This window comes from Penicillium nucicola (genome assembly GCF_028828085.1).
Source record: "Penicillium nucicola strain IBT 29836 chromosome Unknown utg000001l, whole genome shotgun sequence".
NCBI lineage: Eukaryota > Fungi > Ascomycota > Eurotiomycetes > Eurotiales > Aspergillaceae > Penicillium > Penicillium nucicola.
Window position 1 is genome coordinate 4000922 of NW_026643125.1, and position 16607 is coordinate 4017528.

Consider the following 16607-nt stretch of genomic DNA (forward strand, 5'->3'; position numbering starts at 1 on the left):
CAAATGTAAAGAGGTAGACAAAGAAATATAGGTTATGTTCAGTCATGATGCTGATGATAAGGTTAATGAGGACTGAAAAAAACAGAAGAATTGCCACCAACGCCGAGCAGCCGTGCAAGCTAAAGAATTATCATGAACGTATGAGGGAAGATATAAGTTGAATCATCATAAGTTAGCCGTGTGTGGCTACCTCTCGGCTCTCCCAGATCCGGCGGATCATCATTTCGGTGTCGTTGACCTGGTAGTCTTCGACTTCGTTATCCCCCGTGAGATCCCGGGAGGCTTCCGCGGAAGTAGAGAGAATGCGAGCAGAAGGATCATTAGACTTGGCAGGCTTGGCGGGGTTACTATTAGTCGCAGGATCATCCGCATTGGTTGCGGTACCAGTTGCTGGTTTGGATGCAGGACTTGAGCTGAGGCGACGAGGACGCTTGCTTTGTTGGAGAAGAGTCAAAGACGGGGCTGACCTGACGGGCTTGCCAAGTGCTGAAGTCTGCGCAAGCTTTGCTGCTCGGACAACATGACGAAGTCGGGCGAAACTCTCTCCGGTGGGAGACTGGAAGCGTCGCACAACCGTAAGTTCGAGGGATGTTTTCTCATACGCTTTGCGAATATGCCGAGTTTCACCGTCATGCCCCGCACCTCCAGCTCGACCGCCACTGGTCAGCCCACGACTGGTGTCAAATGTGACAGTGCCAGGGCGAGTAGTGTTGACTGTGTTGAAGGTTGGATCAACCGTGGACGGGGCTACCGAAGGAGGGACTCCGTGGTTATCAGGGGGAGAGTTATTGAGAGTGGCCGTGCGCTGAAGCCAGAGCTTCTGCTGCGTGCGAGAAGGTAGGTCGGCGCCACGAGGGCGTGCAGGAGAAGCAGTGGATTTGCCGGGGGCGCGACCAGGGGAAGGAGGAGTTTGTGGGTGATAGTGGGGGAGGAATGAAGACGGGGTGTTTGGGTCAGAATCAGTGCGAGATGATGCTTGGATACTGTTCTTGTTGTTCATAATGAATCGCGAGACACCTCCTTCCATAGAGGATGAGGTAGCGTTAGGATGAGAGCCAGGAATGCTGGCCATACTGGCGGTAGAAAAGGTACGGCGAGCGCTTTCCTGGCCGGCGGCCAAGTTGAGAGATGCACTGCTGCGAGATGCAGGATCCTGAACCGCCGGCTTGACCATCGCCGATATTGAAGACATGGCAGGAGGTGCTTTGGCAGAATGCGAAGGGCTGAGCAGGCGAGTTGCGATATCGCCTTGCTCAGTGTGCTGGCTGGAGTTCTCAGAGTCGTCGTCCGATTCGTGATGATCCTCGTCTTCCTCCTGAATCTGGTTTTCTTCTAATTCGGCGCGTTCCCGAGCGAACTTGCCTGTGATTGATTCTGGGAGACTGGTCGCCCGAGCAATCTGAGGGTAGGGGCGTTTCACAAATGTAAGGGGATCGACAAGAACAGTGGTGTTATCAGCACTATGATTAGATGGCACGACAGAATTGCGCCGCGTACTTTCGGGCGACTGAGTGGTATCTTCCCAATCAGCGTCAGAGACCTCGACGTCGTCGTCACCCAACTCGAAGCCGACCGTCTTCTTCTTTGCCGCACTGGAATGTGGTCTTTCGGTAACCAGCGCTTTCTTTCCGACAGCCGAGTTATTCCGGCGCAAGGCAGGGGTCGAGTAGTTTCTCTTCATGGAAGGGGCGGTGGGCGGGTTATCGACAACATTATCCCAACGAATATGTCCACTTTCTTTGGGACTCGCTATCGGGGTGGCGGGCGCAGACTTCTTACGCTGATGATGACGGCCGGTTGTCTCGGGAGCTACTTGAGGAAGTTGAAATCGCTGAAGTTTTCCCAAATTTTTACCGACGGAGGGGTTTCGGTGGTGATTGCGGTGGCCGCCAACGACATGGGCGCGGTGTGCCTTATGATGCACGGGCGCCTTCTGCGTGTGAGACTCCGACAGGTCATTCGGGTTGGCGCGCGTGACAACTGCATGAGAGGATACTGCACGGCGGCCGAGACCGGGGCGCTTGACGGGGGATGAGGTGGTATTGGAATTCGGCATTGCAGAGAGAGCTCCCAGAGGAGCCACAGACGTATAATCCGCGATGCTCACTAGAACGTGGGGATTGGCCGAGGCAAGAGGTCTCACGAGAGATCGGAGAACATGCAGGTAGAGAATGAAGAGCCAATGTAATTTGGGTCACACCAAAAAGGAAATCAAATGCCCACAAGGAGAACCGGAAACAAAGAGAGAGAGAGAGAGAGAGAGTGGAAGAAAAGAAGGAATCGACGTTGATCGATCTCGCTGTCTTCGGCGATTAAGTTCAAGGAGCGAGTAATAATACCGTAATTACGCGGTGTGGGGGAAGCCATGTGCCGGTCACATGATATCATGTAAGCCACTTAAAATAGCCCTGGGGTTATGCTGGTCGCTACAGGTATTTACTCTATTTGATGGTTTTAGTTGATAATTACTGATAGTTGCTGGATAGAAGCTATTCAATCTGCCAAGTTCTTCAGGTATCATCAAATATGTCAGTTACAAATAACGCCCCGAATGCAATTACGCTACAGCTCGATCAAACTCTCCTCCACGGGTCGCGGTTGCTGATACGGTGCTTGAGTGGGGGCTTCGGGTGCATACGTGCTTGGTTGCCCAGTGGCAATTGGTGGGTAAACAGGTGGTGCAGGTTGGGACTGTTGGGAGTAGTAAAAGGACTGCGGGTGAGGAGTAGAACCGGTTGCTTGCTGGTGAGGTGCTGGAGCGCTAGGAGGTACCGAGTAACCAGGCTGTGCATACCCGGTAATGTTTGACTGTTCGGGCACGGCAGATCCGCCTGGAGGTGCACTAGGTTGATACTGAGAGTCTCGTCGCATGATAGGCGATGGTTGATATGGAGGCTCGGTGACTGGTGACTTGTTCGCCTCTGCATCAGTTGGTCCAGTATAGTACTGAGACGGAGCACTTGGGGCGGGTGCAGTTGTGTAGTTGTTGGGAGCAGCATTGGGTGACTGTGCCCCGAGAGATGGGTAAGGGTTTCCACCCCAGTTCTGGTTGGGAGCCTCGGTCGGCTGACCTCCATGTGGAGTGTGCGATACGTAGGCGCCGGGGCCAGTGCCAAATCCACCTCCATATCCCTCGACATTCGCCGTCTGAGGTGCATACATGGCGGTTGGTGGGCGAGAGCTGTCCATCTGGTTTCCGTAATAGAAATTCTCCGCTCCAGCTTGTGCATCAGGGGCTTGGGGAACAAACCCTGGCTGGATATTGGGATATTGAGTTGCGCCAGGAACAGCTCCATAGCCAAGGCCATGATGAGGATAAGCATTGGAAAGACGTTCTTCCAACATTCGATCGTAATATCTCACGACCGTTGAGAGCTTGGCATGTAGATCGAGTAGCGTGTCTGTCGACGTCAGTTTGTCATTCTATACCGACGAGATGCAACTCACCATGCTTGCTCATAGTCTCTCCATAGCTACGGGCCAACTTCGGTCGAAGAGAACCGATACTCTCATACAACTCCTGAATCTGTGGCTCCCTGAGGATTGTTCCGGGGGCTGATGTTGGAGCCGATCAACCAACGTTGAGAATAGATGGATGTTCTCGGCTTCGACAGGTGTGAGTTCGTAAGGATTTTTGGGTAGGGGAGTTGGCGTGCTTGAGGAATCACGGAACGCAGAACTTGGCGTGGGAACATTCTTCAATGCCGCTGCATGGTTTTGTTTGTGCTGTTCCATATCTCGCAATGATGCCTCAATCGCAGCCTTAAGGTCTGCATCTTCCTCCTCTTCCGGGTTGACTGGTGCAGGAGCAGGCTTAGCCGTTTCTGGGGTGTTGCCCGTCTGGGGTACGAATCCCGAAGTGCCTCTGCCCTCGGCCTCGTCAAGGCTCATCTGTAATGCGCGTCGCAAATCGTCATCAAATCCGGTATCCGCTCTAGCTGCTCGAGGCTCCATTGAGCTAGACTTAGTGATCGAGTTGTTCTTAAACGTAGATCGATCCGACACGCCCGGTGGCGCAAACGACTTGGAGTTCAACTTGGCATAACATCCATCATCCACCCTGACAGGCTGCAATATTCCGAGATGTGGCAATGGGATGGTCTTGCTGGAACATTGAGCATCGAAAACATTGCCACAGTTTCGGCAATGATGTTTGCGATTCATGAAACTAAAGGCTGTTCGGCATCGCATACAGACATCAGAGTCAATCCACTCGGGGGGCTGAAACAATATGTTAGCTTCCACTTCACTTCAAAAATAGCAGAACACTCACAGCACTGCTTTCCAGCATACTGCCGCTCATTTCGGTCTTTGGTGGAAAACGGTACCCCTCGCTCTGGAGATTGCGATATGTATCCCCCACGTACATCAAGTCCATTCGACCCTGTGCCGCCATGGCCCAGTTCTGAATGAGCTCTAACATCTTTCCTTGAACGTCTGAATTCAAAGGGGCGCCTTCAGATTTTAGCAATGAAACGAGGTTGTCCATGAATTCCCGAGATGCGATCTCCGCCAAAAAGTGGGTGCCTCCGTTTTTGACACATGTATCTGTCAACTAACGCGCGTCGTCAGTATTTGCTCTACTATACGGCGAGATACTGGATGTAAGTCACCTTCAGAGTCGCCAGCTGAATGTTGGGGTTCCTATTCTCCAGCCGTCGCTTCAAGGATCTCATTGCTTCCTTGGGCTGCACGCTCTTCGATCGGACCATGTCGGATATTTCGAGATTGAGGGCAATATCCTCTCTATATAGAAGTTAACCAATGAATCACTTGGACAAAGATTCACCAGGAAGAGCCCAGTTTGGGCGTAATCCCCTCTAGGCAATCACTCACAGCGAGGAACCCGTTGCGCGCTCGATCTGCTCATCGAGCGGCGAAGTTGAAGAGAACCAACCAGCCATAATTAAAGTAGACACCAGGCGTAGACACAAAGCACAATAGCTGCAGGTAGATGCGAAGGCAGACTGATCAGTGGAGGAGCCCTGGAGCTCGACGTTGACTAAGCCCCTGGCGTCATAGGCCGGGGGCGGTGAGGTACTGTCATCTGATTACCCCAGAGGCATCCCGCATTGCGTTCCTGGATTCTGTCCTCTTTCTCTTGACATTCCCTTCTTTCGTGCTCATTTGTGTTTCAATCTGAAGGGCCTCCAGGGTTGCCCTGAGTTATCCTCTGTCCATTTCTCAACTTGAACATAATCATGCGCTAAGACCGCTCGCTGTCTGGATCTACCATGTCCTCCGATGCGGCAACTTTGCCATCACCTCCAAACATACCACCGTGGAAGGACAGCCGTCCTTACTCGGTGGGGGATACCATGCATTCCACACAGGTCAGCAGACCGGACTACTCAAATGGCACTCCTATCCCGCGCCGTCCTCGATTTCCGAATATCAAAGACCTGCAGGATCAGGCTGCTTCATTAAATGTCAATGAGAGCATACCAGTATGTCCAGACAGTCTCTCGACTGGGGATACCTTGAGTTATTTTTTTATTTTTATTTTACTGACGCAATCATAGATAAATCAACTCCTGAGAACGGCCTCCGTGGCAATTGAACAGGCCATCGCCCTAGTGGAAGATAACTTCCCTGATAAGGCCTACATACAATACCTTCATGCCTCTGAAATCACCATCAATATCATCCCCCATCATCCAGATTATCGAACCACGGTCAACCAGCGCCCTGGTTGGTATAAGGAGTTTGCCGATCTCATGATGTCGGTACGAACCAAACAAGGCACCATGGACATGATCAAGCAGGAGATCATTGAAGATAACCTGGCAAGTGGGATGCAACCCACAGGAGTATTTACCTCTAGGTCACCACAACAATCCTCCGCCACACCTAGGAGCCGCGAGAATCGCCATTCCGGATCAGAAATCAGAATGCCGAGCCCGGGTCGATTCCAGAGCATACCCGAACCTCATTCGCATGCACAAAGATTCTCCAGTCCCCCGGATGATATGCTAGCGCAACGTTTTGCCAAACTTAAGGCATCTCCACCCTCGAACCAATATGATTTAAGCACAAGTCCGGCCGGACCGGGAAGCCCGAGTCGAGGATCTGCAGAGACTCCACTTCATCCGTCCAACGCGATCTCGGGGCATTACAGCTCCCCACCGCCAAGGCGTCCATTAGGACCTCGTGGCATGGGGTCATCTTCCAGTGTCCCGACTATTCCTCCCAAGGTTCCCCTGAATACCTCGCTCCCACGTGCCCCGGACCCGGCTTATAGCCCTATTTTCACTGTTCCATCGAAGCCTCCCTCGAATCCCCCAAGAACCTCCTCCGAGAGCACACGCTTGGTCAATCCGAGATATTCACAGTTTACCAGCTCCCCTCACAGGAGTCCGAGTCGCGGAGGCATTGATGAAAACCCATATAGGTCTCTGACACCCAATGGGGTGAACTCGGCGCGAAGTGATTCACCGGATCTACCATACAGCACCGCAATAACTGCACAAAGTTTGCTTGAGAACCTGCGGAAGTTCAGCGTTCTTCTCATTGATGTTCGATCTCGGGACCAATATGATGCTGGGCATGTATATGCAAAATCTATCATTTGTATAGAGCCAGTGGTCTTGAAAGAGAACATGTCCACCGAGGAACTCGAGGATCGTCTTGTTGTCTCTCCGGAACACGAACAGACCTTATTCGAGAAACGAAATGAATATGATCTTGTGGTTTATTATGATCAAACCGCCGATTCCGTCAGTTATCTCGCCGGTTCGCCAGCGGGGACATCTGCACCGCATTTAAGAGCCCTGCATGACACTCTCTACGAATTCAATGCATACAAGCCGCTGAAAGGGGGACGACCTCCCGCCCTTCTTCTTGGTGGACTGGATGCATGGATCGATCTCCTTGGCCAACAGTCACTCGCCACATCCTCGACAGCTGCTGTCATGAGCTCCCTGCAGGCCAAACGGCCTGTGCCTCGTCCCGGTCGAGGCTTAGGAAGGGTTCCTACCATGGCTAGCGCAAATTCCAGTTTGGAAGTTCGGAAACGGCGACTGCGCGAGTTCACTCCGCTGAACTCGAAGGAGTTGTCCGAGTGGATGGAGAAATCTAAGAACGAGGAGATTGATACAAGCACATACGGCGATGAGGAACTAGAAGAAATTGAGGAATCTACGCAGGAACCCCCAACTCCATTTGTGCATACATATGAGGCTTTCTTGCGCCGATTCCCCGAACCACACGAGGTTCAGCAATCGATGACGCACCCAGATTCCCGTCCACCGCCTGGCCCTTCCCCGAACTATGCGTCGCAGATGCCTGTGGCACCGTCACGGCCAGCTCCTGCGGTTCCACGTCCCAGCTACAGCGGTGTCTCTGATGGACGACATATCCAACCCCACCTGGAGCGACAAAACTCTGCAAGCAGAACGGCTCTCTATATGCCAGCTTCCCACCTTGGTCGTCTTAAGCTCCCGCGTACTGGTTTGACCAATTTTGGTGTCACATGCTACATGAACTCTACCATCCAATGCCTCAGTGCGACAGTTATGCTGAGCAGGTTTTTTATTGACAACCGGTTCCGTTACTATGTACAAAAGAACTGGAAAGGATCTCAAGGTGTCATGCCTGGATTATATGCTAACCTCACTCGATCCCTGTGGAAGAATGATGTCGAGGTTATTATGCCAACTTCTTTCCGAAACTTCTGTGGGCGATTGAATCGGGAATGGGCTATTGATCGACAGCAAGATGCCAAAGAGTTTTTCGACTTCGTGGTGGACTGCCTCCATGAAGATCTCAACATCAATTGGCAACGCACACCCCTCCGACCCTTGACCTTTTCAGAGGAAATGCAACGGGAACGAATGCCAGTGGGCCGAGTCTCAAAAATCGAGTGGGACCGGTATTGCCATCGCGAGGAGTCTTTTATCTCCTCTCTCTTTGCGGGACAGCATGCTAGTCGACTGCGGTGCACAACCTGCAAAAAGACGTCTACCACCTATGAGGCCTTCTACAGCATCAGTGTCGAGATCCCAGTTGACGGCGCCGGCGACATCTACGACTGTCTCAGGAGTTATTGTCAAGAAGAAATGCTGAGTGGCGACGAGGTCTGGAAGTGCCCGCACTGCAAATGCAAGCGCATGGCTACCAAACAGATCATCATCACCCGAGCGCCCCAGATCCTGGTTGTGCATTTCAAGCGGTTCTCGGCCTCCAAGACCCAGAGTGCGCGCAAGATCCACACCCCCATCGAGTTCCCCCTCCACGGTCTCCGGATGGACGATTTTGTCATTTCCTATCCGAGTGCGCCCCAGGATCCCCGGGCTCCGCCCCCCATGGGCGCCACCGTTCCGCCGTTTACCTATGATGCCTTTGCCGTCCTGCGGCATATCGGGTCCTCCATGGGCAGCGGACACTATATTTCCCTGGTCCGCGATGCGGAGCGGCAATGCTGGCGGAAGTTTGACGATGAGCGGGCCACGGACTTTAACCCGCGGGACCTCCGATCACGGGATCGACTGCAGAACGAGCAAGCGTATATTGTGTTTTATGAGCGAGTCCCAGCGAAATGAGCGTTCTTTAGCATGTGCATGTATTACGATGACGATAGAGTATTCAATTGACCCCAATGACCCAATAACCCAATGACTCGATTGACCTGAATTCCGCTGTGGCGGAAAGCGGATACCGACGGCGCTACCCGAGCCCTGATCCCCGAGGTTACGGCTATGCAGGCAGAGACGATGGCAGTTGGTCCTTGGCTGTCAGTTTCCGTAGTCTGTAGTGAGTGGTGGGTGGTGAGACTTTGGTAGTCTGTCTGGTATGATTGAGGGCCCCGCGTCTCTTCTGCCCTCTTTGTACAATCGGCATTGTGGCCAGATATGCCTCCGTATGCACGAATAAGCAGCATCTGATTCGCCGACACCAAATCATGTCATAACGGTTGTATGGCAGTCACTTTTTTTTCGACTGGAACGAACATAGTGAATAAGATACTTCTGCGAATAGTTCTCTATTGCCACCAAGGTCCGTCCCAACGCTGTCGCGCCGAGCAGATAATCGGATCTCTTTCGGGTGTAATTCGCGGCATCAACAGTCCCCACCGAGACCGCTCAGGCGCACGTCCCAACTTTCCCTTTTCCTTTGGATCTCCGAGTCTTGGACCTTTGCATCTTCTTCTGCTCTTCACCTTCGCCCTTCACCTTCTGTAAGTGGCTTGTCCTTGTGTCAATCTCAATTTCCCCGTTCGTGCCCTGCTCCTGCGCCTGGTCCGCCTTCTTCGAGCCTAGGCCTCTCACACCACACACTCCTGCACTCCTGCACTTCTCACAGACCGCTAACACGTCTCCCATCGCCGACAGATCTCTTAATTCATCATGTCTGAATCACAGGAATTCACCTACTCGCAAATCGCGGAGCACAACACCAAGAAGGACCTCTACCTGATCGTCCACGACAAGGTCTACGACTGCACCAGCTTCGTCGACGAGCACCCGTACGTTGACCCAGTGTCTATATTCACAATCCTAGAACCCCTCTCCTCTCTCTGGGGTGATGATTCATCCTCCCTTGCCCAGGCGCATAGCGAAAAGGGGGGTCGCGAGAAAGGGAAAAAAAAAATCCCAACAGAACTCGTTCTCCTCACCTCTCCCCTATAATATCTTTTCACCGCCAACTCCACGATTTTCGCACTCTCCAGTCACCCTAGCAGCAGTCTTGCTAACATAATCCACAGTGGTGGCGAAGAAGTCCTCCTCGATGTTGGTGGCCAGGACAGCACCGAAGCCTTCGAAGATGTCGGCCACAGTGACGAGGCGCGTGAGATTCTCGACGGTCTCCTCGTCGGCACAGTGAAGCGCATGGTACGTATCGAATCCCCAGTCCCTGGAATCCCCAATTCCACCACAGCCTACATGCCACCTCTCTCTCTCTCTCTCTACACCCTCGGCAGCCTGCCATGTGATCCCACATGCACACACCACACACCAGGAAACACTTCCAAGAATCAAGAAATCACATACTAACAATTCTTCAGCCTGGCGACCCCGCGCCCCAGAGCCACGCTGCCCCCGCCTCCTCATCCTCCTCTTCCTCCTCCACCGCCGGCTTCGGTGTCGGTCTCTACGCCGTCATCCTCATCGGTGGTGCCATCGCCTACGGCGCATACAACTACCTCCAGGCTCAACAGCAGCAGCAACAGTAAGCGGTTACAGTTGAAGTTGAGGTTGAGGATGTGGCGCGTGAAGTGCGAAGAGATACCAGTACCAATGCGAATGCGAATGCTTCGATATTTGTATGTGCAGCTGTGCAGATGTGAATGTGCATTATCTTGCTATGTTTACAGCAATTAGAAGATCAAGACGAGCATGAACCAGTTCTTTTTTTTTCGTTTTCAATGGCTAAAAACGTGCACCGAGTGAGGGTTTCGGGCTTTGGGTCTATGTGTTACTTTTGCTTTCTTTCGGATTTCTTCTTTTTTTCTCTTTTTATGCTTATACTCTTTGGTTAATTATATTGGAGCTGGACCTGAATCTCTGGACTTCTTTCTGGTGCTTGTTTCATTCTTTGTTTTCTCTTGGATATGATTTCAACAATCCTGCTCTATAAATGATAAACCGTGATTACCGTTATACGAATAGTCCACGGGTGACAATATCTCCCGGGAATAATATCCAAAGTAGATTCTCCGCTATCAAACGGTCAAAAAGGAAAAGAATTGCTGCCCTAGGCGGAAAGTCAGGCCCAAAAGAGAAATAGATTCCGATTCTCTTCTCAGTACCTCTAATCGGTGCGGGGAAGATTGCAGACTTGGCCTTTCGTGGGGGTTCTATGGTCTTCTTATCTTTTTTTGTTCGAGTTCTCTTTCCATAGAAGTATGACTGTGGATTCTGGTTCGACTTGGAAGGTGTCGGCGAGGTGACCCGACTTTGATGATTCCAGTTGGACAGAAATAATGTTATATGACTATGTTGCGTTTAGGGGTAGTGCACTATGATCAAGGGACGTCACATCTGATAGTCAACACGATCTGATTTTTGTTTGGTATAGAGAGAAGAGGGGGTTGCGAAATGCACAGGTATAGATCAAGAACACAGTCGAATAAGAAGAAAGAACACACTCTTTTAGAACGAATATTCAGGGAAATAGATATGACAGGTGTGGAAGGACCAAAAAAAAAGAACACGAAAAAGAAGAGTCCAAAACGAAGTAAAACAGCACCAAAGGCGATCCCGCTCGCTCGCAAGTATTTATGAGTCGGCTTCCTATGTAGAGAAAAATAGAAAAGAATAAATGAACCTCCAGAGAAACTATCATAGATGGCTCATATTTTACCGCGCACCGGCCAAGCCATTCTGCACCGCTTCCAGTATCATCTCCTTTGCCTCGTCCAGTCCGGCAGCACTACCGCGGATCTCGATCGCTTCGCCGCGAGCTTGGTCCTTGGGCACGTTGATGCGGCAGCCGGTCTTCTTGCGGATGGCGTTGATCTGGCTGCCACCTTGGCCAACCACGTAGCGGTAGGTCTTGGGATCAGGCAGGATCAGATAGCCGGTGGCAGATTGGGCGGCGGCACCGGCGATGGCCTTTTCGATGGCTGCGCGAGCCTTGGCGACGTGCTCGGGGGAGCCGGTCAGGACCCAGGGGAAGGGCTTGGCGGTTGAGTCGGCGACAACGTTGTTGTCGATGACCTTCCAGGAGTGGGCGTCGCTGGGGGCATCGGGGTCATCGGTGATCAGGGGCATATCCGGGACGTTGGCGTCGCGGGTTTCTTCGGAGGTGGTGTTCACCGGGACGGTTTGGCCGGCGTGGTCGACGGTGACCTGGTGGTCGTTACGGAGGCGACGGAAGATCTGGCCGTTGTCGGCGATGGCGTGGTGAAGGTGACGGGGGACGTCCACGGTCTCGGCGTGCTGGTCCTTCAGCATGGACTGGATGTGCTCCTTGGCACTCTCGACAGCGGTGCTGGGGCCCTTGAGCTTGACGTCGGTGCGGCCCGAGCCTTGCTTGGGGATGTCAAGAGTGACGTTGAACTTGGACTCGATACCACGACGGGTGTCACCGCCACGGCCGATCAACATGCGGTGCTGGGCAGTGGGGACCTCGAGGATCTCGGTGACCTGGTCCTCACGCTCCTTGACGAATGCCTCGATGGCAGTGATGATGCTGTCAACGATCGCACCATTGCCCTCAAGGCGGATGGTAGACTCGGCACTCTCAGCACGAGGGAAGCGAACCATTCTGGCGGCACTGCCGTCGTTGGGGCCACCGGCGTCGACAACGATCTTACGGATGTTGGCACCTACAGAGAGTCAGTAAAGATAATAAATGTAGTGTGGGTTGTAACGTACCGCCTCCGCCGATCAGAGCCTTGTGGTACTTCTTGTCCACGTCAATAGACTTGGTGACGGTAGCGTCAAACTCAGTAGCACGCTGCTGCAAGATCTTCTTGGCCTCGGCAACCTGCTGCTTAGTGCCCTTCACACGAATGGCAACGCGGCCAGATGCATCCGGTGCATCGTTAGCGTTGGGAACATCAATCTGAGCACCCGTATCGGCACGAAGCTTGTCCATCTCACGACCACGCTGTCCAATCAAGGAAGCGACCTGGTTCTGAGCAACAGAGATGGTAGCAGAGTGACCGTGGTCAATGACCCACTGCAGCAAGCTGAGGATCTCGTCCCGGGCAGAGTCAGCACCCTTGCTGGGACCCTTGACCAGAACTTCATCAGCAGCCTGCGGGGAACGGTTGGGACGGGCGGCACCAGCATCGCTGCCGGTCTCGGCGACGTCGTCGTTGGCAGTGGCAGTGGCGCGGGGGAACTGGACACGGACGGAGTAGCGGTCCTGGAGACGGTTAACCTGGTTTCCGCGCTGGCCGATCAGCTCGCGGTGGTACTGGGCGGGAATCTTGAGAATGTGGGTGGTCTCATCCTCCAGCTTCTTGCCCATGTTGATGATGCGCATGCGGGTGGCGTCGGCCTTAGCCTTGGGGCCCTTGACCTCAACCTTGCCGTTCTCGACCTTGATGTCAACATCAAACTCCTCGCGGAGCTTGTTGATGTTCTCACCGCGCTTACCGATGAGGAAGTTGGCGTACTTCTGGGGGAAGTCGAAGCTGACGGTGTATCCACGCTCCAGATCGTCCTGCTCCTGTTCAACAACGAAGGCCTCCAACTTGGCGACAAGCTCATTGACCAGGGCAGAAGGTCCACGGAGGGAAACCTGGCACTGAGAAGCCTTGGGCTCACCGACAATAGCACGGACGGGGATGCTCTCCTCGCCCTTGGCCTCCTGCTCACGGATGATGAATTTACGGGCCTTTTCCTGGTACTTGGCGGGAATCGCAACCGACTTGGCAATGATATCATTTTGGTCGCCGAGGGCACTGAGGAGGAACTCCTGGGCCTCCTGGAGGCTCTTCTCAAACGCAGCAACCTCAGCAGGTGAGGGACGCTGTCTGGGGACCTCAAATCGGGCAGCAGTGGAAGAGGGACCCTCGTAGACCAGCACGACCTCGGGGCTGTTAATGTCATCGGGAACCATAAGGTGAACACCATAGTCACCCTGGAGGGCGCTGGCGCTGCGGTTACGGAGGTATTGGTGGAAGTAGGGGTCGACAGGAACGTGACGGAGCTTAGAGGGAGGGAGAGCCTGGACGAGATTCATAATATCGGAACGGGCACGGATAGTGTTCTTGCCGTCACGGGAGTAAACCTCCCAGGTAACGGGTCCATCAACGCTGGGAGGGAGAGCGATGCGGGCATCGTAAGCCGACTCGAGCTCCTTGATGACCTGGCGGCGGCGCAGGTATTGAGACAGAGCACGAGCGTGGGCAACGGGGCCAGCGGGAGCGGTGGGGTGCTGGCGGGACAGGTCAATGCTGGCCATCTGCATGCTGGTGGCAAGATCCATAGCGTGGTTAATACCAGCCTCGATCTGGTCGACAGGACCAGTGATGGTCAGGAACTCGCTCTCGTCTTCGCTGGGAGGCAGAACGATCGCACATCCAGTCTGCTCAACGAACTTGTGCAGAGCATCAGCCTCATTGCCGAGGATGAACTGGTGCTGACCACGGTTGATAGCCAACTGGCGGAGGGTGAGCTGCTGGCGTAATTTGGCAGCCAACTGCTCAATCTCGGCACGCGCCTCCTGTGCGGCAGCGCGCTCTCCGGAAATCAAAATGTGCTTATCAGGGCAAGCCATGAATTGGATCTGGCCAGGGTTGGCCTCCTGGGGAGGAGGCTGGCTTGACCAAGTATCATAGCGGGGAACATTGACCTGGGCCTTTGTGCGCTCCTCAATTGCGCGCAGATTGGCATCGTGTGCGCCTGCAATGAATGGGAAGAATTCGGGGGGGATGGTCTTCAAGCGGAAGCTCATGTTTGAGCCACGCTCCTTCACAATGGCCTCGATCTCTCGGCGGGCCATCTCTGCAGCCACGGCATCACCCTCGATCAGGACGTCAATGGTATCATCATCATCCTCCTCAGCACCGGCGGAGTTGTCGTCGGCGCGGGGAACTTGCACACGGGCACCAGTGCGGCCCTGGATGTCCTGGACAACGGCACCTTGGCGACCAATGATGTGGGGACGGGCGGAGGTAGGGATAGGGACACGGACGGATTGCTAAGTTACTTGGTTAGAACGAATTGCATAAAATAATTTAAACCACATACCTTAGATCCAACCTGTTGAGCCACCTCGCGGAGGGCCTGTCGTACAGCATCCACGGAGCCCTTGCCTTCAAAGATGATAGAGCCACCCGGGCCACCGCGCATGTCCACAGTAGCCTTAGATCTACGAGAAATGTCACGAAGAATTTCAGGCAGAGGCTTCTTTAGCTGTCCGCGGGGGAGCATCTGCGATGGAGCAAGACGAAGCTGCTCCATGTGCTTTCCGGGAAGTGTCATGATACGGGGGATATCTATACTACCGTCAGAATATCCTTAAATCGATCTCCGGTGGATTTACATACCCATTGGCTGAGCGGGCGAACCATTTGCGACGGCAGCCGCGCCAGTCTTCTTAGCACCCCATGTAGCCGCAGCGGGGGTGGAAGGCTTGGGGCCACTGCCAAGAGCCGGGAACAACTCCTCCGATTGTACATCGAACGTTGGCTTCTTAGGGGCGGGCTTGGTGGCGGGCTTAGGAGCCGGTGCTGAGGCGGTCTCGGCGGAGGCAGAGGGGGTGGGCTCAACCTTGGCTGCGGCGGGAGGAGGGTGCTTCAGGTCTTCCTCATCGATGACATCTTCCACGGTGGGCTTGTGCGCCTCGTCGAGGGCGTGCTGTTGTTCCAGCATGGCGGCAAGAGATCCGCCGTTGGTAGAGGGGGCCTCGGCAGCCATTTCGAAGGAATTCAATTGCGTGGGGATGACCAGAGTATGAGACGGGTTTTAGAATTGCCTATGCACAAGAATTCTGCAATAGGGACTGGGTCCGGGTCAGTATGGAATGGGGACACATCACCGGGGGGAGGCACAGTGGCGGAGCCTGCATCGATGGCGGAGTAGCAAATTAACACTCACAGGTGGAAAGATTTGTTTCCTCCGAATTGAAATGAATTGAGGAAAACCGGTTATATTATAGGTGATTGCCGGTCGATTCAGGAGAATGCCCGCAACGATGCAATGTGGAAAAGTGGCGAACTGAACCAAGAAGCGCCAAGAATTAAAGAAGAGAAGAACAGGGGTGGGAGAAGAACCGCCTGAAGTGAGAGGGAGGGAGGAGAGGAGGAGAGAAACGAAAGGTGAGGTTAAGGTGAAGGTGAAGGTCTCGAACCCCGGAAGTACACAAAAGTGACCGAAAAGGCCAGCTCGAGTCTCCGGGGGGATTTCTCCGAGCCCGCAGAACTCCCAGATTTCTCATCCACTTGCCATTGTATGGAGACTCTCCATTTGACATCTCATTTTTTTTCTTCAATTCACTTCGATGACCATGGCTGACTTTTCGTTCACCTTCTCACCAGTCAAGGCTCCAACATATTCTGTTGGGTTCTACTCCGGACCCCATTGAGGCTCGCTAATATCAGACAGAACTAGCAAGCGAAGAACAGAACCAAGTAGAACCCCATGCATGGCTATGCTTGTATACCTTTGAATCCCCCCTCTCTCTCCTTACTTCTTAGCTTTGACTTTTGAGGGCCTTGCTGAGAGCACGTGGAAGGTGGCCATGGCACAGCCAACCCGACAAGATATACAGTACTGAACTGAATGCAATATAGCATTGACCTATGAGTGGCCAGTGTCCAACCTGACACTTCCCGCAGATAAGAAACCAAAAAAAAAAACGGAAAACGTGTCGGATTTTCCCTCCCGCAAAAGCTTAACCTTCCAACACAAAAACGTAGACAACTTAAGACGAGATATGGATGCTTGGCAAAAGAAAATATCAATGTCTTGGCGGATATAAACCCCCAAGAACAAGCCCAATCCATGACTTGACAATCAACAATCACATTCAAGAGTAACCGGATCAAACCACACAATAGAGAAACAAAGCCGGATAAGGCCCACAGATAGGGGCGAATCCCAGGTGTATACTGCACTAACCCAACCCACCCGTGCGGGGAGATAGTCCTCTATCTCGGCCATTTCCGAAATTTCTCTTCCTTCTTTCTCTTCTTCTTCTTCTCCAGCCTC

The 16607-nt window shown here is 53.2% G+C and overlaps 5 protein-coding genes across 5 annotated transcripts; 2 read left to right on the forward strand and 3 right to left on the reverse strand.

Moving 5' to 3' along the window:
- Nucleotides 1-172: 172 nt before the first annotated feature.
- Nucleotides 173-2056, reverse strand: N7511_001514 (uncharacterized protein; the record flags this gene model as incomplete). Its single annotated transcript, XM_057123939.1, has 1 exon — nucleotides 173-2056. The coding sequence occupies one exon, from the start codon at nucleotides 2054-2056 to the stop codon at nucleotides 173-175; it is 1884 nt and encodes a 627-aa protein (XP_056989672.1).
- Nucleotides 2057-2562: 506 nt separating this feature from the next.
- On the reverse strand, nucleotides 2563-4904 carry vps27 (ESCRT-0 subunit protein VPS27; the record flags this gene model as incomplete). The annotated part of the gene is made up of 6 exons (XM_057123940.1): nucleotides 2563-3401; nucleotides 3448-3536; nucleotides 3581-4221; nucleotides 4274-4555; nucleotides 4614-4746; nucleotides 4837-4904. 6 exons carry the CDS (start codon nucleotides 4902-4904, stop codon nucleotides 2563-2565), a joined length of 2052 nt encoding a protein of 683 aa, XP_056989673.1.
- A 330-nt stretch (nucleotides 4905-5234) lies between these two features.
- N7511_001516 (putative ubiquitin C-terminal hydrolase) lies at nucleotides 5235-8540 on the forward strand (the record flags this gene model as incomplete). Its single annotated transcript, XM_057123941.1, has 2 exons — nucleotides 5235-5447; nucleotides 5523-8540. The coding sequence occupies 2 exons, from the start codon at nucleotides 5235-5237 to the stop codon at nucleotides 8538-8540; spliced, it is 3231 nt and encodes a 1076-aa protein (XP_056989674.1).
- An 804-nt stretch (nucleotides 8541-9344) lies between these two features.
- N7511_001517 (cytochrome b5-like heme/steroid binding domain-containing protein) lies at nucleotides 9345-10171 on the forward strand (the record flags this gene model as incomplete). Its single annotated transcript, XM_057123942.1, has 3 exons — nucleotides 9345-9463; nucleotides 9704-9830; nucleotides 10004-10171. The coding sequence occupies 3 exons, from the start codon at nucleotides 9345-9347 to the stop codon at nucleotides 10169-10171; spliced, it is 414 nt and encodes a 137-aa protein (XP_056989675.1).
- Nucleotides 10172-11297: 1126 nt separating this feature from the next.
- On the reverse strand, nucleotides 11298-15314 carry N7511_001518 (putative RNA binding effector protein Scp160; the record flags this gene model as incomplete). The annotated part of the gene is made up of 4 exons (XM_057123943.1): nucleotides 11298-12268; nucleotides 12318-14595; nucleotides 14646-14893; nucleotides 14945-15314. 4 exons carry the CDS (start codon nucleotides 15312-15314, stop codon nucleotides 11298-11300), a joined length of 3867 nt encoding a protein of 1288 aa, XP_056989676.1.
- Between the last annotated feature and the right edge of the window lie 1293 nt (nucleotides 15315-16607).